Source organism: Prionailurus bengalensis, chromosome B2 (assembly GCF_016509475.1).
Source record: "Prionailurus bengalensis isolate Pbe53 chromosome B2, Fcat_Pben_1.1_paternal_pri, whole genome shotgun sequence".
NCBI lineage: Eukaryota > Metazoa > Chordata > Mammalia > Carnivora > Felidae > Prionailurus > Prionailurus bengalensis.
In genome coordinates this window covers 41,743,867-41,759,978 of record NC_057349.1, presented here as the reverse complement: position 1 = coordinate 41,759,978, position 16,112 = coordinate 41,743,867, and the positions used below count along the sequence as shown (strand labels likewise).

Here is a 16,112-nt window from a genome sequence, read left to right as displayed (position 1 = left end):
GGATTCTGTGAGGGGGGAAAAAAAAGAGTGGGGTGGAGAACACGCGTTGGTGGAGGGCCACACTTTGGGCGGTCAGGGGAGGTCGGTGAGGCCTGTCATCTCCACCTAGACACGAGGACGAGTAAGGGATGTAGGGAGAGCGTTCAGGCGAAGGCCTTTGGTGAATTAGAGGAACGGAGAGCAGGCCAGTGGGACTCTGCAGAGGGTGGGTGAGTGGGTGAGGTAGACGGGCCAGGTCATGCCGAGCCTGAAGGTCTTGGGGAGTTGGGACAGAACTGCAGCCCATTGGGGAAAGGAAGGAGGTATCTTCCCGTCAGAAAACGGGGAAGGGGTGGCGCAAGAGGAAGTGCTTGACGCACAACGTCAATGTCCCTGTCCCAAGAGGGCGGGGGCACCACTACCTCCCGGGTTGGTTGTGTGGACTTAGGGCGATGACGAAGCGGGGTGCGGGTGTACGGCCTGGGGGCTCCCCGCCCTGGGCGGCCCAGCTCCCGGATACCGGGCCGCGTCTCCCTCCGGGCCGCGCGGGGGCGCTGTGGCCCGCCGGCGGCCCGGGGCGCTGCCTGGTCGCGGCTGGGGGCGGAGGGGCGGCCGCGGGGAGGGAGGCGGGAAGAGCGCGGCACTTCCGCTAGCCGCTCGCTCGCCGGCCGCTCCTGGAGGCGGCAGCGGGAGCGGAGGGAGCGCGCGGCCCGGGGACCGCATTCCCCGGCCCCCCTCCGCCCCACGCGGCCCGGACCATGGACGCCAGGTGGGGGGGCTGGGGGGAGCGGCGGGCCCACGTGACCGAGCCCCCGGGCCACGTGACTGCCGCTGCTGGGCACGGAGGGGCCGGGTGGGGTCCCAGCTGCCCGGCGGCAGGCCCGCATAGCGGAGCCCGGGGCCGGCGGGGAGGGGGGGGGGGCGCGGCGTGGACTGGACTTGTCCTCCTTGCGAGGGTCCGGGAGTGTCGGGCGGAGGAGTTGGGAACCCTGGCGCTCCGGGATCCTGGAGGGCGGGGTGGGAGGAGGGGGCGCCGCCTGTAGCCCGAACGGCCGGCCAGCGCTGGAGGGAACAGAGGGAACCTGTGTGGCCAGAGGGGCGGGTCCGCCCCCGAGGAGGGAGGGAGCCCCGCCTGGCCCGCGCCGGCCCCCCCAGGAGAGAGAGAGGCCCTTTGTCCGGGCTGGGCTGCAGCTGAGGGGGGCGGGGAGACTCCGGGCCCTTCTCCAGTGTAGTCCCCTCTGGAGGGCCGAGTGGATGAGGAACGGCACCCTAATCCTTACGTCCGCTGTCCCCGCAGGTGGTGGGCAGTGGTGGTGCTGGCTGCGCTCCCCTCCCTGGGGGCAGGTGGGGAGACCCCCGAAGCCCCTCCAGAGTCATGGACGCAGCTGTGGTTTTTCCGCTTTTTGGTGAATGCTGCTGGCTATGCCAGCTTTATGGTACCTGGCTACCTGCTGGTGCAGTACTTCAAGCGGAAGAACTACCTGGAGACAGGTGTGTGTGCCGAAAGGGTGGGGAAGCGTGCCAGGTCCCTGTTACGAGTGCTGACCAGTAGTCCAGATTGGGATGTGGCTTGGGAAGGGAGGGAGGGATGCCCGCAGGCCCGACAGCAAGGCCGCTGGCTGCTCTGGGCAAGAGGAGGTGCTGGGGAGAATACTGGCTCTTGACCTTGTGTGCCTGTTTTTTAGGCAGGGGTCTCTGCTTTCCCCTGGTGAAAACTTGTGTGTTTGGCCATGAGCCCAAGGCCTCTGACGAGGTTCCTCTGGCTTCCCGGACCGAGCCGGCAGAGACCACTCCCACTTGGCAGGCCCTGAAGCTGCTCTTCTGTGCTGCGGGGCTCCAGGTGGGTAGGCAGGCTCTGCCTGTCTTCCTGGGTTGGGCCCCAGGACAGGTACGGTGCGGAACCGAAGTTTTCACCCTGCCAGCCCCCCGCGGTTTGCTGGCTCTGTTAACATGGCCCCCTCTTCCAGGGGGCGCATGGTACCACCATCTTAGAGGTGGTGGGGATAACCACTGTCTTGTCCTTCCCCCTTCCTCTTGCCCTCTTGTGTGATTTCTCCTGTGCCGTTACTACCCTTCCCCCTGCAGTGATGTCTCCTATACTGCTAACCCACTGATCAAATTTTGGGGAAGCCACGCAGCCCTCCCCCTACCACTGCATGTGACAGGGAGCGAAGATACGGAGTTCTTGGCACTTTGGAGCGGGCACTACTAGTCCTACACGTGCCGCACAGGTGTCCAGTCTTACTCCCCGAATCCACTGAGGGTAGACAGGAGGATACATGGGACGGAGTCTGCTTTAATGTACCCTCCTGTGGGGCAGACAGGGTCTGGGCATGCCTAAAGCCTCTGTCATCGTTTCACACACACTCGATCCTTCCGAGGTGAATCCAGGCTTTGGAGGGGAGAGGAAACTTCTGGTTATTACAGAGGGACCAACATACGTATGCTGTCCTTTGAATCACCTAGACCTTTCCTGAGGAAGAGGGAGGTCGAAATCTTTCGGGCCACCTTCTCCTCCTCTTACCTTCTCGGTCCTCGTTCCTCCCCGCCCCTCCCTCCAGGTGTCCTACCTGACTTGGGGAGTGCTGCAGGAGAGAGTGATGACCCGCAGCTATGGGGCTACTGCCACCTCGCCAGGTGAGCGCTTCACGGACTCCCAGTTCCTGGTGCTGATGAACCGGGTGCTGGCCCTGCTGGTGGCTGGCCTCTGCTGCATCCTCTGTAAGCAGCCCCGGCACGGGGCACCCATGTACCGGTACTCCTTTGCCAGCCTGTCAAACGTGCTCAGCAGCTGGTGTCAGTACGAAGCTCTCAAGTTCGTCAGCTTTCCCACCCAGGTGCTGGCCAAAGCCTCTAAGGTGATCCCGGTCATGCTGATGGGAAAGTTGGTGTCTCGGCGCAGCTATGAACACTGGGAATACCTGACGGCCGGCCTCATCTCCATCGGGGTCAGCATGTTCCTGCTGTCCAGCGGACCGGAGCCCCGCAGCTCCCCGGCCACCACCCTGTCCGGCCTCATCCTGCTGGCAGGCTACATCGCCTTTGACAGCTTCACCTCGAACTGGCAGGATGCCCTGTTTGCCTATAAGATGTCTTCGGTGCAGATGATGTTTGGGGTCAATTTCTTCTCCTGCCTCTTCACGGTGGGCTCCCTGCTAGAGCAGGGGGCCCTCCTGGAGGGGACCCGCTTCATGGGGCGACACAGTGAATTTGCTGCGCATGCCCTTCTGCTCTCAGTCTGCTCTGCATGCGGCCAGCTCTTCATCTTCTACACCATTGGGCAGTTCGGGGCCGCCGTCTTCACCATCATCATGACCCTCCGCCAGGCCTTCGCCATCCTCCTCTCCTGCCTCCTCTACGGCCACACAGTCACTGTGGTGGGGGGTCTGGGGGTGGCTGTGGTCTTTGCTGCCCTCCTCCTCAGAGTCTATGCCCGGGGCCGACTAAAGCAACGGGGTAAGAAGGCTGTGCCTGTCGAGTCCCCTGTGCAGAAAGTTTGAGCGGCCTGAGAGATGAAGTCCAACAAGAACCTCACCATACCAGTTTTCCTCTCCTACTGTAACTTTTGAGGTGGCTGGCTCAAGGTCAGAATGCAGGCTTTTAGTATCACAAACCAGCTCTGCAGGTTGGGGTTGAGTCCAGGAGTCAGCCTTCCCCTTTGCCTTAAGTCACCCGTCCTCCAGTAGGGATTCTTCTGAGCCCCAAGGTAGAGGACCTTCCTCAGTGGGTGGGAGGGGCTTGCCGAGAAGGCAGAAGCACCTTCTAAGGCCCCTCTCCAAATTCCCTGAAGTCTTGCCCTGTGGGCTCTGCCACCAACACACCTGTGCTTGTCCCCTCCCTTGAATGGCCCACCCGTGCAGACTCCCTCCCAGAGACCTATGGAACTTACTCTGGTGAGAAAAGCACAAGTGTTGTAGGCTCCAAGTGCTGCTTTCCCGGGAGTCCCTGAAAGACGGTGCTGTGCTGGGGGAGGAGGACAGGAGGGCCCTACCCAGCACCACCACCCTCTGCTCCTGGATCCCCAGGCTCTGCTCCAAGAGCCCATTGCAGGTTTTGGTACTTTGGAAATGTTAACTTTTTGCTCTAATTTTATTTTATTAAATTAAATTGCTGCAATGGTCTCTAGTCCCGTGTTTTCATTGACTGAAGTATGTACTTTAGGAAGGGGACAGAGTATTACATGCTGGTTTCTGGCCACCCTTTAGAGTCAATGTTGGGGGACTTCAGAACTGCTAGATGGTTACAAGTGACTTTAGCTTTCAATGTACCAGAGTAACCGATTACCAGGATGAAAGCAGGTACAACTTGGAATAGGAAAGCAAAGGAAACTCAAAAGGCACCAGATCCACTTTACAAGGGAAAGCAGAACTGTATAAAACTGTATTTTCTTTATTTTGCATACTTTAACTTCAGAACAAAATAAACAAAAAACCACAGTACACATCCAACCCCCTCGTCAAATATAGGAAGGGACAGGCCTGAGGCCCTTGTATCCTGCCTCAGACAAAGACAGGAGGGGGAAAAAAAACAAAACACTAGACATCAGCAGAAGGAACCAGGTGAACTGAGGCCACTCAGGGCTGCTGGGAAGCCATGGGGACACTATACAGAGGGCACAGGTCTGCAGGTAGAAACTAATCTACTTCTTCCATGCGGGACGCATCCTCATCACCCTCAAGGGGAGGGATCTCATCAGGAACAGCAGCACTGGGTTCCTCTGCAGTTACTTCGTCTTCGTCAATACCTGTTAAGTAGGAAAGAACGCCACGTGAATGTCAATCCGAATACCATTAAGTCAAATCTGTCCCTAGGAGACTAGTTTACCCAACTCCTAGCCACACTCTGGTGTAACAAAGATACTCACCCAGGCCTAGCTTGATCATGCGGTAAATTCGGTTGGAGTGGGTCTGGGGATCCTCCAGTGAGAAGCCAGAAGAGAGCAGTGCAGTTTCAAACAGGAGCACCACCAGGTCCTTGACAGCCTTGTCATTCTTGTCCGCCTCTGCCTTCTGCCGTAGTGTCTCCACAATGGGGTGGTCAGGATTAATCTCCAGGTGCTTTTTGGCCATCATATAACCCATTGTAGAGTTGTCCCGAAGTGCCTGGGCTTTCATGATCCGCTCCATGTTGGCCGTCCAGCCGTAGGTGCTCGTCACAATGCAGCAGGGTGAAGACACTAGCCTGTTTGAGATGGTCACCTGTGGATAATGACAAAAACTTATGTTTACGTTAAATCTGATTACCATTTCCAAGCTAAGATGATGGTATGTTAAGTTCTATTCTCAGAAGAAACACTTCATCGTTCCCAAATATTTATAAAAATACCAACCTTAAACCTGCTGGTAAAAGCAGCGCAAGGGGAAAGAAACTCTGCATAAATTAGACGATCTAAAACTACTAACTGTGTAGCACCACAAGATTCTGAGGGAAACAGCTCTAAAGCATTTACAAACTACATCCTAGTCCCAGAACTGCTTACCTTCTCAACCTTCTTATCCAGTATTTCTTTCATAAGTTTGCAGAGGTTCTCAAACTTGGCCTTGCTCTCTTCCATTTTCTTTTTCTCCTCTTCATCCTCAGGTAGCTCCAGGCCCTCCTTGGTAACGGAGACGAGACTCTTCCCATCAAACTCCTTGAGCTGCTGCACGCAGTACTCATCGATAGGCTCAGTCATATACACTACCTCGAAGCCCCGCTTCCGCACCCGCTCCACAAAAGCGGAGTTGGCAACCTGCTCTTTGCTCTCGCCTGCAGGGTTGAGAGAGACTCAGGGATCAGAATGCCACCTACCAGTTCCCAGGCATTCCCAAATGTCCTCCCTATTTCCTTATACCCTCATGAGGCTTTGATCAGACCCAGGCTCCAACATACCAGTGATGTAATAGATGGACTTCTGGGTCTCCTTCATGCGAGAGACATACTCCGAAAGAGAAGTCATCTCATCTCCAGACTGGGAGGTGTGATAACGCAGCAGCTCAGAAAGACGGCGCCGATTAGTGGAGTCCTCATGGATTCCAAGCTTCAAAGGTGGAAAGAAAACGATCTTACTTGTAAATAATCTGTTACTCTCTAGGTGAATGAAAAAACCCATCCATCTTAAGTAAGCATTTGCTGCTTCCGTACCTTCAGGTTTTTAGAGAATGCCTCATAGAATTTCTTGTAGTTCTCCTTGTCTTCTGCCAGTTCAGAGAAGAGCTCAAGGCACTTCTTTACGATGTTTTTGCGAATGACCTTCAAGATTTTGCTCTGCTGGAGCATTTCTCGGGAGATGTTTAGGGGCAAGTCCTCAGAGTCCACCACACCACGGATGAAATCTGCAGTCAGGGAGAAAATGGGAGTTAACGTAGACAGGGTCATCTAAGTTCAACAGGATCCACTTTCTCACTGAATCTGATTTCAAAAAAAAAAAAAAAAAAAAAGACAAAACCTCCGTTTCCTGAGAGCAATATAGGACTTTACCCAACCAACTACATTCGGCCAAAAGGACACTCACTGAGATACTCCGGTATCAACTCATCACAGCTGTCCATGATAAACACACGGCGGACATAGAGCTTAATGTTGTTCTTTTTCTTCTTGTTCTCAAAAAGGTCAAAAGGAGCCCGACGGGGGATGAACAGCAATGCCCTGAATTCCAGCTGACCTTCCACAGAGAAGTGCTGAAAGAAATTCAAAGCAAGCCAGTAGTGTATTTCAAGATACACCTTTAAATCCCAACATCACATCATTCATTGAATTGTCTGGAACAGAGTTCTTCCCTAACCACTGATGACAGAACAGACATCATAGGACCTCTTTTGAAAAAATTAAACTCCTATGCCCCAAACTAATCCACAATGGTACTGCTATGTATAATCCTGGGATTAATGAGTTAACAGTCCTATCAGGAACCTGCCACAGAGACAAAGTGATGTCACGGAGATGTCCTTTCTTTACCCTAAAAGGATCATCAACAAGTGAAAGGACATGGATCCATGGCATTCAGTTCCCACCACCAAACAGATGGGCAAGTTCCATGGTCTACTACCAGCAACCCCATTCTGCCTGCTCTTCCTATTCAATCAACATGCAAGGCTTCTCACCTTGACTGCCAAGTGGTCTTCCCAGTCATTCGTAAGGCTCTTGTAAAACTCTCCATATTCCTCCTGGGTGATGTCGTCAGGGTTTCTGGTCCAAATGGGCTTGGTCTTGTTCAGTTCTTCCTGATCAATGTACTTCTCCTTAATCTTCTTTGTTTTCTTCTTCTTGTCCTTCCCACTATCATCCTCCTCATCTGAGCCCACATCTTCAATCTTGGGTTTCTCCTCATCATCTTTATCTTCCTCTTCTTTCTCACCTTTCTCCTCCTCTGCCTCATCATCACTGATTTCTTTCTCTCGTTCCTTCTCCAGCTGAAAGTACAAAAGACAGTAGCTCCAGACTTCAGAAACCAAAACCGGGGACCTTGGAACTCTCCGAAAGAGCAGACATACACGTGAGGAGTACCAGTCCATACTCACATAAAGAGTGATGGGATAGCCTATGAACTGTGAGTGCTTCTTCACCACTTCTTTGACACGTCTCTCCTCTAAATATTCTGTCTGGTCTTCTTTAAGATGGAGGATCACTTTGGTGCCCCGGCCAATGGGCTCACCTAGGAGTTAATCACAGAGTATAAAAAATGAAGCTAAATGCAGACCTGTCATCAACGACTCCACAGGTAACACCCTCAAGATCTCCATGACAGGTTTCCCCAGAATTCTAACCCAGACAACCTAATAGGAAAGCCGTCTTACCATGGTCTGCACGTACAGTGAAGGAGCCCCCAGCAGAAGACTCCCAGGCATACTGCTCATCATCGTTGTGCTTTGTGATCACAACCACTTTCTCTGCCACCAGATAAGCAGAATAAAAGCCAACACCAAATTGTCCAATCATGGAAATGTCTGCACCAGCCTGCCAGAAAATTTTACAAACAAGTTTAAAACAAAATAGCAAACCAAACATCCACAAAAATGGATGGCGTGCACCTAGCTGAAATACCACATACCTGGAGAGCCTCCATGAATGCTTTAGTGCCCGACTTGGCAATGGTCCCCAAATTATTTATGAGATCGGCTTTGGTCATGCCAATGCCTGTGTCCACTAGAGTCAGAGTGCGTTCCTGGGGGTTGGGGATGATGTCAATTTTGAGCTCTTTACCACTGTCCAACTTGGAAGGGTCTGTCAGGCTCTCATACCGAATCTTGTCCAAGGCCTGAAAACACAAATCTCATTTTTACAATTCTGCTTCCTAAAAGCCCAGCTCTTCGTCCGAAAGAAAACGACTTTTTATTCCCAAATAGCATCAATTTTGATTACCCACTCCCAAACTTGGCGTGTAAGAGCCACATACAGTTGGGGCACCGGACTCTTGATTTTGGCTCAGGTCATGATCTCAGTTTGTGGGTTCAAGCCCCGTGTGTTGGGCTCCATGCTGACCGCTCAGAGCCTGCTCGGGATTCTCCCTCTCTCTGCCCCTCCCTCACTCTCAAAATAAAACTTAGAACACAAAAAGAACCATTTACAGTTACAATAGCCCGTCTATCCACATCAACAGAATAGCAGCCCCACAAAATACCAAACCGCCCTTCTCTCTTTTCCGGAGTGCTGAAAACAAAAACCACAAATGAAGCTGCCCACAGCACTCACATCAGAAGCGTTACTGATCAACTCCCGAAGGAAAATTTCCTTGTTGGAATAAAAGGTATTGATGATGAGGGACATGAGTTGGGCAATTTCTGCCTGGAAGGCAAATGTCTCCACCTCCTCCTCTCCATGGTGCACTTCCTCAGGCATCTAAAATGAGAACAATCAAGAATTAGAAAAGAACCGGATGGCTCCACATTTAACACTTCAAGTTCACCCTGGTCACAGCGGAAGACTCAAAGAGACTTAGCCCAAGCTGTTTTAATCCAGGTAATGAACATATTCTTCAAAAACCGTAGCGCCTTTTCTTTCAAGACTTCTCTTAGTGGGAATCCAACTTAGAAAGAAAAATAAAAAGCTGCTTCAACACAATACACAAGGTCAAGCTTTTTGAAAAGGTATTTTGAAACCAAACTGCTCTTAACTGATCCGTGGGACCCAAAACCTCAGCATCACCTGGTAGGCTGTTCAAAATACAGACACTGGGCCCAACCCAGGAATAGGAATAACAACTCCAGGTAATCCAAACTCAGGTGAAGGAGAAAACCACCTACTACGTTTCCACCACCTTTTTTGTTACAAAATCCAATAGCCCAAGATGAGCGATTTTATGTTAAATGGCCAATAATCCGGAATTGGCTCTCTTCAATCGAGAATCTCCCACATCAAAAGCTCACGTGGGATTGCTGCCTCACAGGATAGAAGATAACCCGAGAGACCGGTGAATACCCGCCCAAGAGGCTCAGACAAAGAACGGATAAAGCACCCCTCAACACATGTGGCTACAATATAGAACGAAACCAAACACAACTAAGATGGTGGCCGTAGACGGCTGGGCAGACCCTCGTCACTGCCGGACATGCGTTGGCCAGGGCCACGCGAGGAGGGGGCGCCACCGCGCAGCCTCCCTTCGCCCCAGCATCCGGGCACCAGGGCGGGGCGCTGGGCTCCAGAAGCTTCCAGAACAATCTCAGCTCTCTGGGAGGGGCGGGGGAGGAAAGGGCCCATGAATCTTCCAGAGCCTGCCCCCTCCTCTCCCCTCCCCCTCACCGGGACTGCAGAAAAGCTCTGGAAAGAAAGAACGGCAGGCCAGAGCCAGCCATAATCGTTCCTTGCCGAAGAACCTCACATAAAGGAATAGAAAGCCCTGGAAAAATGCGTCCCACGGAAGAGATGGCAAAGCCAGGCCAGCACCAGGCTGTGCTGAGTCACGTCCAGCGCGCACACCCACCACCCTTGGGGACCCTCCGGCGCCCCGTAGCCGCGTCCGGAAGTGGAGGGGCAAACATGGCAGCGTCCCGGGCCGGCGCGGACACCACGTGCAGCTGCCCACTACCCCAAGCCCACGCCGCGGCCCACCTCCCCCCACGGCTAGTTGCCGTCTGAGGGAAAACCCCGCACCAAAGCACGGACGAAAAAACTAGCCCAACTCTCGAGAGCCCTGTCCCATCCACACCCCCCAAAAATTCTGAGTTGACCTATCTACCCCAAGACCGCTCCAACACGACAAAATCTAGGCTTTGAAAAGGAAACGATGGACGAAAGCAACACGTAAGGACAATCCAATCAGAAACACCTGAAAAAAACCAATGACCTTACCTTCAAGGAGAAGAGCTGTAAGCACGACAGACCACGGTGAGCAGGGACTAAGTCCGGCTCAAAATCCGCAACAAGGCTGCGCGGGGGTGACTCAAGAGAGCGGCTGTTCGCCCCCAGTGGCCCTATATACGGCGAAGCACAGACCAGCTGCCCGTCCCCGAATCCCTCCGCCTTAAAGGAGGATGCGGGTCAGCCCGGCACCTGCCGCTGCCCGCCCACCTTGACGTCATGGTCCAAAATAGGGGAGGGGGCGGGGAAGGGCGGAAGCAACCGGTCTCAGTCTCCGCCCTGAGAGCACGCGCAAGTACCGCTTTTCGTGGCCGCATCTCCGCACTGCCAAGGCTCGACCACCGTCCAAGAACTAGAGATTGAGAATGCTCACATGACATAAACGAGGGATCTAGTGGCAAGGATCCCACTGACCTCCCTATAAACCTCTAATACAGGCGCCTCCACACATAAGTGTCCTGGCCAAGAGGAACACCAAAAAAGGTGGATAGAAAGGCCAACCACTCCGACCTCGACTCCCAGGTTCCACTTCCTTGCTAGAATCTGCCCTACACATGCCTACAGCCCAATAAGGGAAAAGGGCTTTCCTTAGGGACAGTGCACAATTCGGGATCTAACTTCACGCAGCCCCGGGAGCCCGGTCCTCCCTCGGGGAGGAGAAAGAGCCAGCGCTTTGCAGCGGGGCGTGGCTCCTGGTGGGGGGGAAGGGCGCCGGCTCGGGCTAGCAGTGGGACTCTTTGCCCGCGCCCGGCGGAAGGAGCGACGACGGCGGTACTGCGACTACTTCCAGCAGTTTCCAGACCCGCCTTGGCGGTACCGCCCCCACCCCGCCCCTTTCCTCCAGGCTCCGCCCCGCCCTCTGCGGCCTGGTCCTGTCTCTGCAGCTGCTTGTGTTACCCCCTAGGAATCGGCCGGGGTCCCCGGGGAGCAGGGGGTGGGCTGTCCCAATCCTATTTACCGTCTAAAGCCGCTGGCGGGACCCTATTATCCACCTGCCAGGCCCAGCTAGCTCGGCACTCCCTCGGGAGTGGGATGGAGCAAAAAGGGAGTGATTGACCTTCCCCCAATCCCTTCCCCATCAATCACATAGCACAGGGTTGTTGGGGCGGCTGTGCTGACGCGCCTTCAGCGAGCGGAGACTGGGGACGACTTGGCCACCGGGGGGACCCTCCCCAACTCCTGCAGTCGCCCACGTGTGTAGAACACAGAGACATGCGTCTCCCCAGCGTGAGCATATCGAGCTGTTTTCTCAATCTGGTTTCGTTTTTGGCCCTCTTCGCTCCTGCAGCTGCCAGACGGGAGGAGCAGAGGGTCTCCAGGGACCCCTGCAGGGTGGCAGGGGCTCCTGGAGGGCGCTTGAAGACGCTTCCCAGAGAGCAGCCCGTTGAAGGCTGCCAGAAATTGTTCCTCTTCAGATGTGGCGCCGGAGCTCCCAAGCCGTTAGACTGCCCAGGGAGCTGTGGGACGCCATACTTCGCTTGGCTCTACCCCTTTTGTGTGCCCTTCAGATGGAAAGCTGTCCTTGTCTATCCAAGGCCTCATCTTGGAATCCTGTTGGGCCCACAGCCCCTCCGGAAGAGAATGGCCACTTCCTGCTCTGTGACATTGTAGGTGTCCATCAACTGCTTTCTTGGCCCACTGTGTCCGCCACTGGAATGCTGGGGAGGGGTTCCTCCCCTACCTCACCCCCACCCCCAGCCCCACAGCCCTCCCTCGTCAGCCCTGGTGCCCCATCTTCCTTCCTTTGTATTTTCTTTATGTGTTGAATTCCGAAGAATAAAGGGTCCTTGCTTTCCTCATCCTTGCCACCAGGCTTAGCACCACCCCAATTGTATTTTTCCTTGCTCTTCTTTCCTTCCTTGTGGTGTGTGAGAAGCCGGTGGCTGGGAGAAGTTAATGGGTTTGGGAAGGGGTGTGGGTGCTGCTCCCAGAAATGCCCCAGGATTCTCTGTTCCTGATCTAAATCTCAAACCAAGAGTGTCCTCCCTCAATATACCTTCTTTTCCTCTGGGCAGAAGGGCTCTAGCTAATGAAACATCTCCCTAGTTGACAAAAAGCATTCACACCATTTCACCATCCTGTGAAGAGGTAAAAGCAAGTCTCCACATTCTGTGAACTGGGGAAGCAAGGCTTCAATGAGGACAGTGAGCTCAGAGCCTTTGTTGCACTAACCCTTGCTCCCTGCTCCAGGAATGGAGTGGGGATGCTGTCTCCCCTCCCAGGACCCAAGTCCAAAGCAGAGCAGAAATCGCGTGCTGATCAGTATCAGGACCAGAGACTCCTCGCGGGTCTCCTAATGGGAAGATCTCAAATCTTGCACTAGCACAGAATTTCTGGAAGGCTTCTCTTCTGGAAGCCTTCTCCTACTCACCGACACTAACTTAAGCTCCCACAGGGAGTGCCTGGGGATGCAAAAATGCATAAACAAGACGGAGGTTTCAGTCCACAGGGCGCTGTGGCAGGCACCTCAGCCTGGGGAAGGGGCAGGCTTAGGGCCAAGGCTAGTCAGCCCATGACACAGGTCTATTCCCGGAAGAGGGAAAAGCATGGAAAGGCACAGCCCTGACAGAAGGACCATAGCCTAGGAGCCCCTGAAGGAGGCAGAAGAGCTAAAAGTAGCCCTGCAGGCAGGGTTCAGGTCACAGAGGGCCACGAATGCCATGTTAAGATGCTCTGACCTTAACTTAGACTGGAGGAAGCCATGGAGGCTGTCAAAGCTTAAAATCCTCTAGATCTCCGGAGTCCTATTCCCGGGAGCACTTGCAATGCCTATTGCTTCCAAGATACCCTTTATTCCTGACCAGGCCTCAAAGACCCAGCCCAACCTTCTGTCGTTGGAGGGTAGCCAGTTGAAGCAAGAGTTGACCAGCTGTAGCCTGCAGCTGGTGGGCCTGTTGCTTGCTTTTAGATGGCTTATGGGTGAGAATGGTTTTTACATTTTTTTAATTGTGGAAAAAATCAACAGAAAGATACTGTTTTGGCCTGTGAAAAGTACGTGAAATTCGGATGTGTGTTCATAAAGTTTTACTGAAACATAGCCACCCTTGTTTGCATGTTGTCTTTGGCTGCTTTTATGCCGCAGTGGCAGAGTTGATGGTGTGGCAGAGACCACAGAGCATGCGAAGTCTAAAATATTTACTCTCTTACCTTTTACGGAGGAGACTTACAGACCCCTAATCTAGCTAAAGCGAAGTGGGGTCTTGGAGGATGCACAGAGACTTAGCTGCTGCTCAGAATAGGAATTCTCCCAATTAGGCTGTGCCACTGGCCTTTCAGGGGGATCAGGGAGGCCAGTGAGGGGAGCTAAGAGGCAGTAGATGAATCAAGCAACCAAAAGCATCGGGACATCAGAGGTTGTATACCAGTGAGGGGTAGCTCTGGATCCTTAACTCCCAGAACAAACTGGCTTCCGGAAGTCAGTGGCTGCCAGATGTGTCCTGTCAGTTCTGGTTCTTCCCAGTTCCATGACGCTTATAATCTCTGAACTCCGGCGGGGGTGGGGGGGAGTGGGGAATACCCTAAACTGACATCCTCACAGGCCAATGGACCTGATGTTTAGAGATGTGGGACCATTGAGCCAGTCTGCATGACCAGCCTGGGCCCCACCTCTTTGCCTCAGTTTCCACATCCTGTTGGGACATGAGAAACCTCACAACTCTCACCCACTTGATTGTTAGTACTATGCTTTTTGTTTGTTTTTTTTGTTTGTTTGTTTTTTGTTTTTGATGCGATGGCAATGGAAAATTTCCTTCATTTTGTTTCCTGAAGAGTTTGAAAAGCAATTGACTTTTGTTTATTGGTCCTACAACTTGGTAAACTACCTTATTAATTCTTAATTTGTCTGGGTTTTTATTTATTTATTTATTTATTCATTTTGAGAGGGGGGAGGGACAGAGAGAGAGAGAGAGAGAGAGAGAGAGAGAGAGAGAAAACACCAAGCAGGCTCTGCACTGTCAGCACAGAACCCGACATGGGGCTTGAACTCACGACCCGTGAGATCATGACCTGGGCAGAAACCAAGAGCCAGAATGTTAACCGACTGAGCCACCCAGGCGCCCCTGTTTTTTGTTTTTTAAGTACAACCCTATCTATCATCTGAGAACAATGACAGTTTGGAATCTCCCTTTCTAATCCTTGTATCTCTTATTTCTTGTTATACTGCACCAGCTAAAACCTGCAAGACAATGATGAGTGGAAACAGTGATTCTGGGCATCCCTATCTCATTTCTGATCAGGAAAGGAATGCTTTTAATGTTTCACCATTGAGCACAATACTCTTTCTATTCCTAAGTTGTTACAACTTTTAATTGGAACAAGTATCTGAATTATTTTCCTGCATCTATTGAGACTATTGTTTTAAAAAATTCCCTTTGCACGGGGTGCCTGGGTGGCTCGGTTGGTTGGGTGTCTGATTCTTGATCTTAGCTCATGGTCTTGCAGTTCGTGGGTTCAAGACCCACCCTGAGCACACACGCCGGCAGTGTGGATTCTGCTTGGGGTTCCAATCTCTCTCTGACTCTCCCCTGCTCTCTCTCTCAAAATAAATAAATAAACTTTAAGAAAATTCCCTATGGGGTGGTGCCTGGGTGGCTCAGTCGGTTAAGCGTCTGACTCTTGATATGGGCTCAGGTCATGATCTCACGGGTTTGTGGGACTGAGCCCCGCTCGGGCTCTGTGCTGACAGTATGGAGCCTGCTTGGGATTCTCTCTTCTCCTTCTCTGCCCTTCCCCTTGCTTGCATTCCCTTGCTCTCTCTCAAAATAAATAAACACTTAAACGTTTTTTAAAAAATTAAAAATTCCCTGTGTTTACATGTTTAATTAATTAACAGACTCAGTAATATTAAACAGAATTAGTCTATTTATTTAAAATTTTGATGAACTCACCTATAAAATAGCCTGAGTCTATTGTTTTCTGTATGGAAACATTTTTTTTTTGTAATGGACAAACTATTTTTTCAATGTTTATTTTTGAGAGAGAGAGAAACAGAGTAAGAGCAGGGGTGGGGCAGAGAGAGAGGGAGACACAGAATCTGAGGTGTCAGCACAAACTCTGATGTGGGGCTGGAACTCACAAACCACAAGATCATGACCTGAGCTGAAGTCAGACACTTAACCAGCTAAGCCACCCTGGTGGCCCTGTATGGAACCATTTTAACTAAGGACTCAACTTTTTTTTTAAAGATTTTACTTTATTATTGTTTCTCTAAGATTTCATTTTGATGTAATCCCTGCACCCAACGTGGGGCTGGAACTCACGACCCCAAGATCAAGAGTCATATGCTACATTGACTAAGCCAGTGGCACCCCTCAATTTAAATGATATAGGACTATTCAGGTTTTCTACCTCTCTTTGAGTCAATTTTTCTGGATGTTTCTTGAAAGCTTTATTATGGCATACTCTTTTCTTTGATGATCTTTTCAATCTCTATTCTATCTAAAGTATGTCTTCTTTTTTATCCCTAAAATTGTTTCTCATGTCTTATCCCTTTTTTCTCATGATGAGTTTCACTAGAGATTTGTCTATTTTATTTATATTAATGTTCATATATTTGTTTTCTGCTTCTTCAGTTTCTTTACTTTCTTTCTTAAATTTCCACTAATTTTTTTTCTTTCTTTGGTTTAGTTTTGTTCTTTTTGTATTAGCATTAATATTTAGCACATTAAATTACAGTCTTTCCCCTTTTTTGACATAAGAATTTAAGGCTACAGATTTATCTTCAAGTACCATTTTAGCTATATCCCATGTTTCCGTATATAGTATTTTTATTATAATTCAGTTTTAAGCATTTTCTGATTCCCCTTATGGTATCTTCATTGATCAGCTTAAAAGCATTTAACATACTCTTTTGTATTTGA

General features: G+C 51.6%; 2 protein-coding genes across 5 annotated transcripts; one reads left to right on the top strand and one right to left on the bottom strand.

The window, feature by feature from the left end:
- The first annotated feature begins 590 nt into the window (after window positions 1–590).
- SLC35B2 (solute carrier family 35 member B2) lies at window positions 591–4,095 on the top strand. 2 transcript variants are annotated; one of them, XM_043591556.1, is made up of 4 exons: window positions 591–748; window positions 1,277–1,470; window positions 1,665–1,819; window positions 2,541–4,095. In XM_043591556.1, the coding sequence occupies exons 1-4, from the start codon at window positions 738–740 to the stop codon at window positions 3,477–3,479; spliced, it is 1,299 nt and encodes a 432-aa protein (XP_043447491.1). In that variant the 5' UTR covers window positions 591–737; the 3' UTR covers window positions 3,480–4,095. The 2 variants fall into 2 exon arrangements, with proteins under 2 accessions (XP_043447491.1, XP_043447492.1); XM_043591557.1 differs by lacking the exons at window positions 591–748; window positions 1,665–1,819 and having other exon boundaries at window positions 1,390–1,470.
- Window positions 4,096–4,348: 253 nt separating this feature from the next.
- HSP90AB1 (heat shock protein 90 alpha family class B member 1) lies at window positions 4,349–10,424 on the bottom strand. 3 transcript variants are annotated; one of them, XM_043591553.1, is made up of 12 exons: window positions 10,246–10,424; window positions 8,650–8,796; window positions 8,009–8,215; window positions 7,755–7,914; window positions 7,479–7,612; window positions 7,062–7,370; window positions 6,473–6,638; window positions 6,103–6,293; window positions 5,851–5,998; window positions 5,459–5,727; window positions 4,844–5,177; window positions 4,349–4,723 (listed from the first exon to the last, which is right to left on the bottom strand). In XM_043591553.1, the coding sequence occupies exons 2-12, from the start codon at window positions 8,794–8,796 to the stop codon at window positions 4,614–4,616; spliced, it is 2,175 nt and encodes a 724-aa protein (XP_043447488.1). In that variant the 5' UTR covers window positions 10,246–10,424; the 3' UTR covers window positions 4,349–4,613. The 3 variants fall into 3 exon arrangements, with proteins under 3 accessions (XP_043447488.1, XP_043447489.1, XP_043447490.1); XM_043591554.1 differs by lacking the exon at window positions 10,246–10,424 and adding an exon at window positions 9,697–9,879; XM_043591555.1 differs by lacking the exon at window positions 10,246–10,424 and adding an exon at window positions 9,458–9,613.
- Window positions 10,425–16,112: the final 5,688 nt, after the last annotated feature.

What these genes read in the sequence shown, in the direction of transcription:
- SLC35B2 (XM_043591556.1), top strand. An exon ending in GAAGAACTACCTGGAGACAG is followed by an intron (nt 1,471 to 1,664) that starts GTGTGTGTGCCG and finishes CCTGTTTTTTAG; the next exon opens with GCAGGGGTCTCTGCTTTCCC. An exon ending in TCTGTGCTGCGGGGCTCCAG is followed by an intron (nt 1,820 to 2,540) that starts GTGGGTAGGCAG and finishes CCCTCCCTCCAG; the next exon opens with GTGTCCTACCTGACTTGGGG.
- HSP90AB1 (XM_043591553.1), bottom strand. Translation starts at nt 8,796, where the DNA reads ATGCCTGAGGAAGTGCACCATGGAGAGGAGGAGGTGGAGACATTTGCC. An exon ending in CACTGTACGTGCAGACCATG is followed by an intron (nt 7,613 to 7,754) that starts GTAAGACGGCTT and finishes ATTAACTCCTAG; the next exon opens with GTGAGCCCATTGGCCGGGGC. An exon ending in CATTCTCTAAAAACCTGAAG is followed by an intron (nt 5,999 to 6,102) that starts GTACGGAAGCAG and finishes CCACCTTTGAAG; the next exon opens with CTTGGAATCCATGAGGACTC.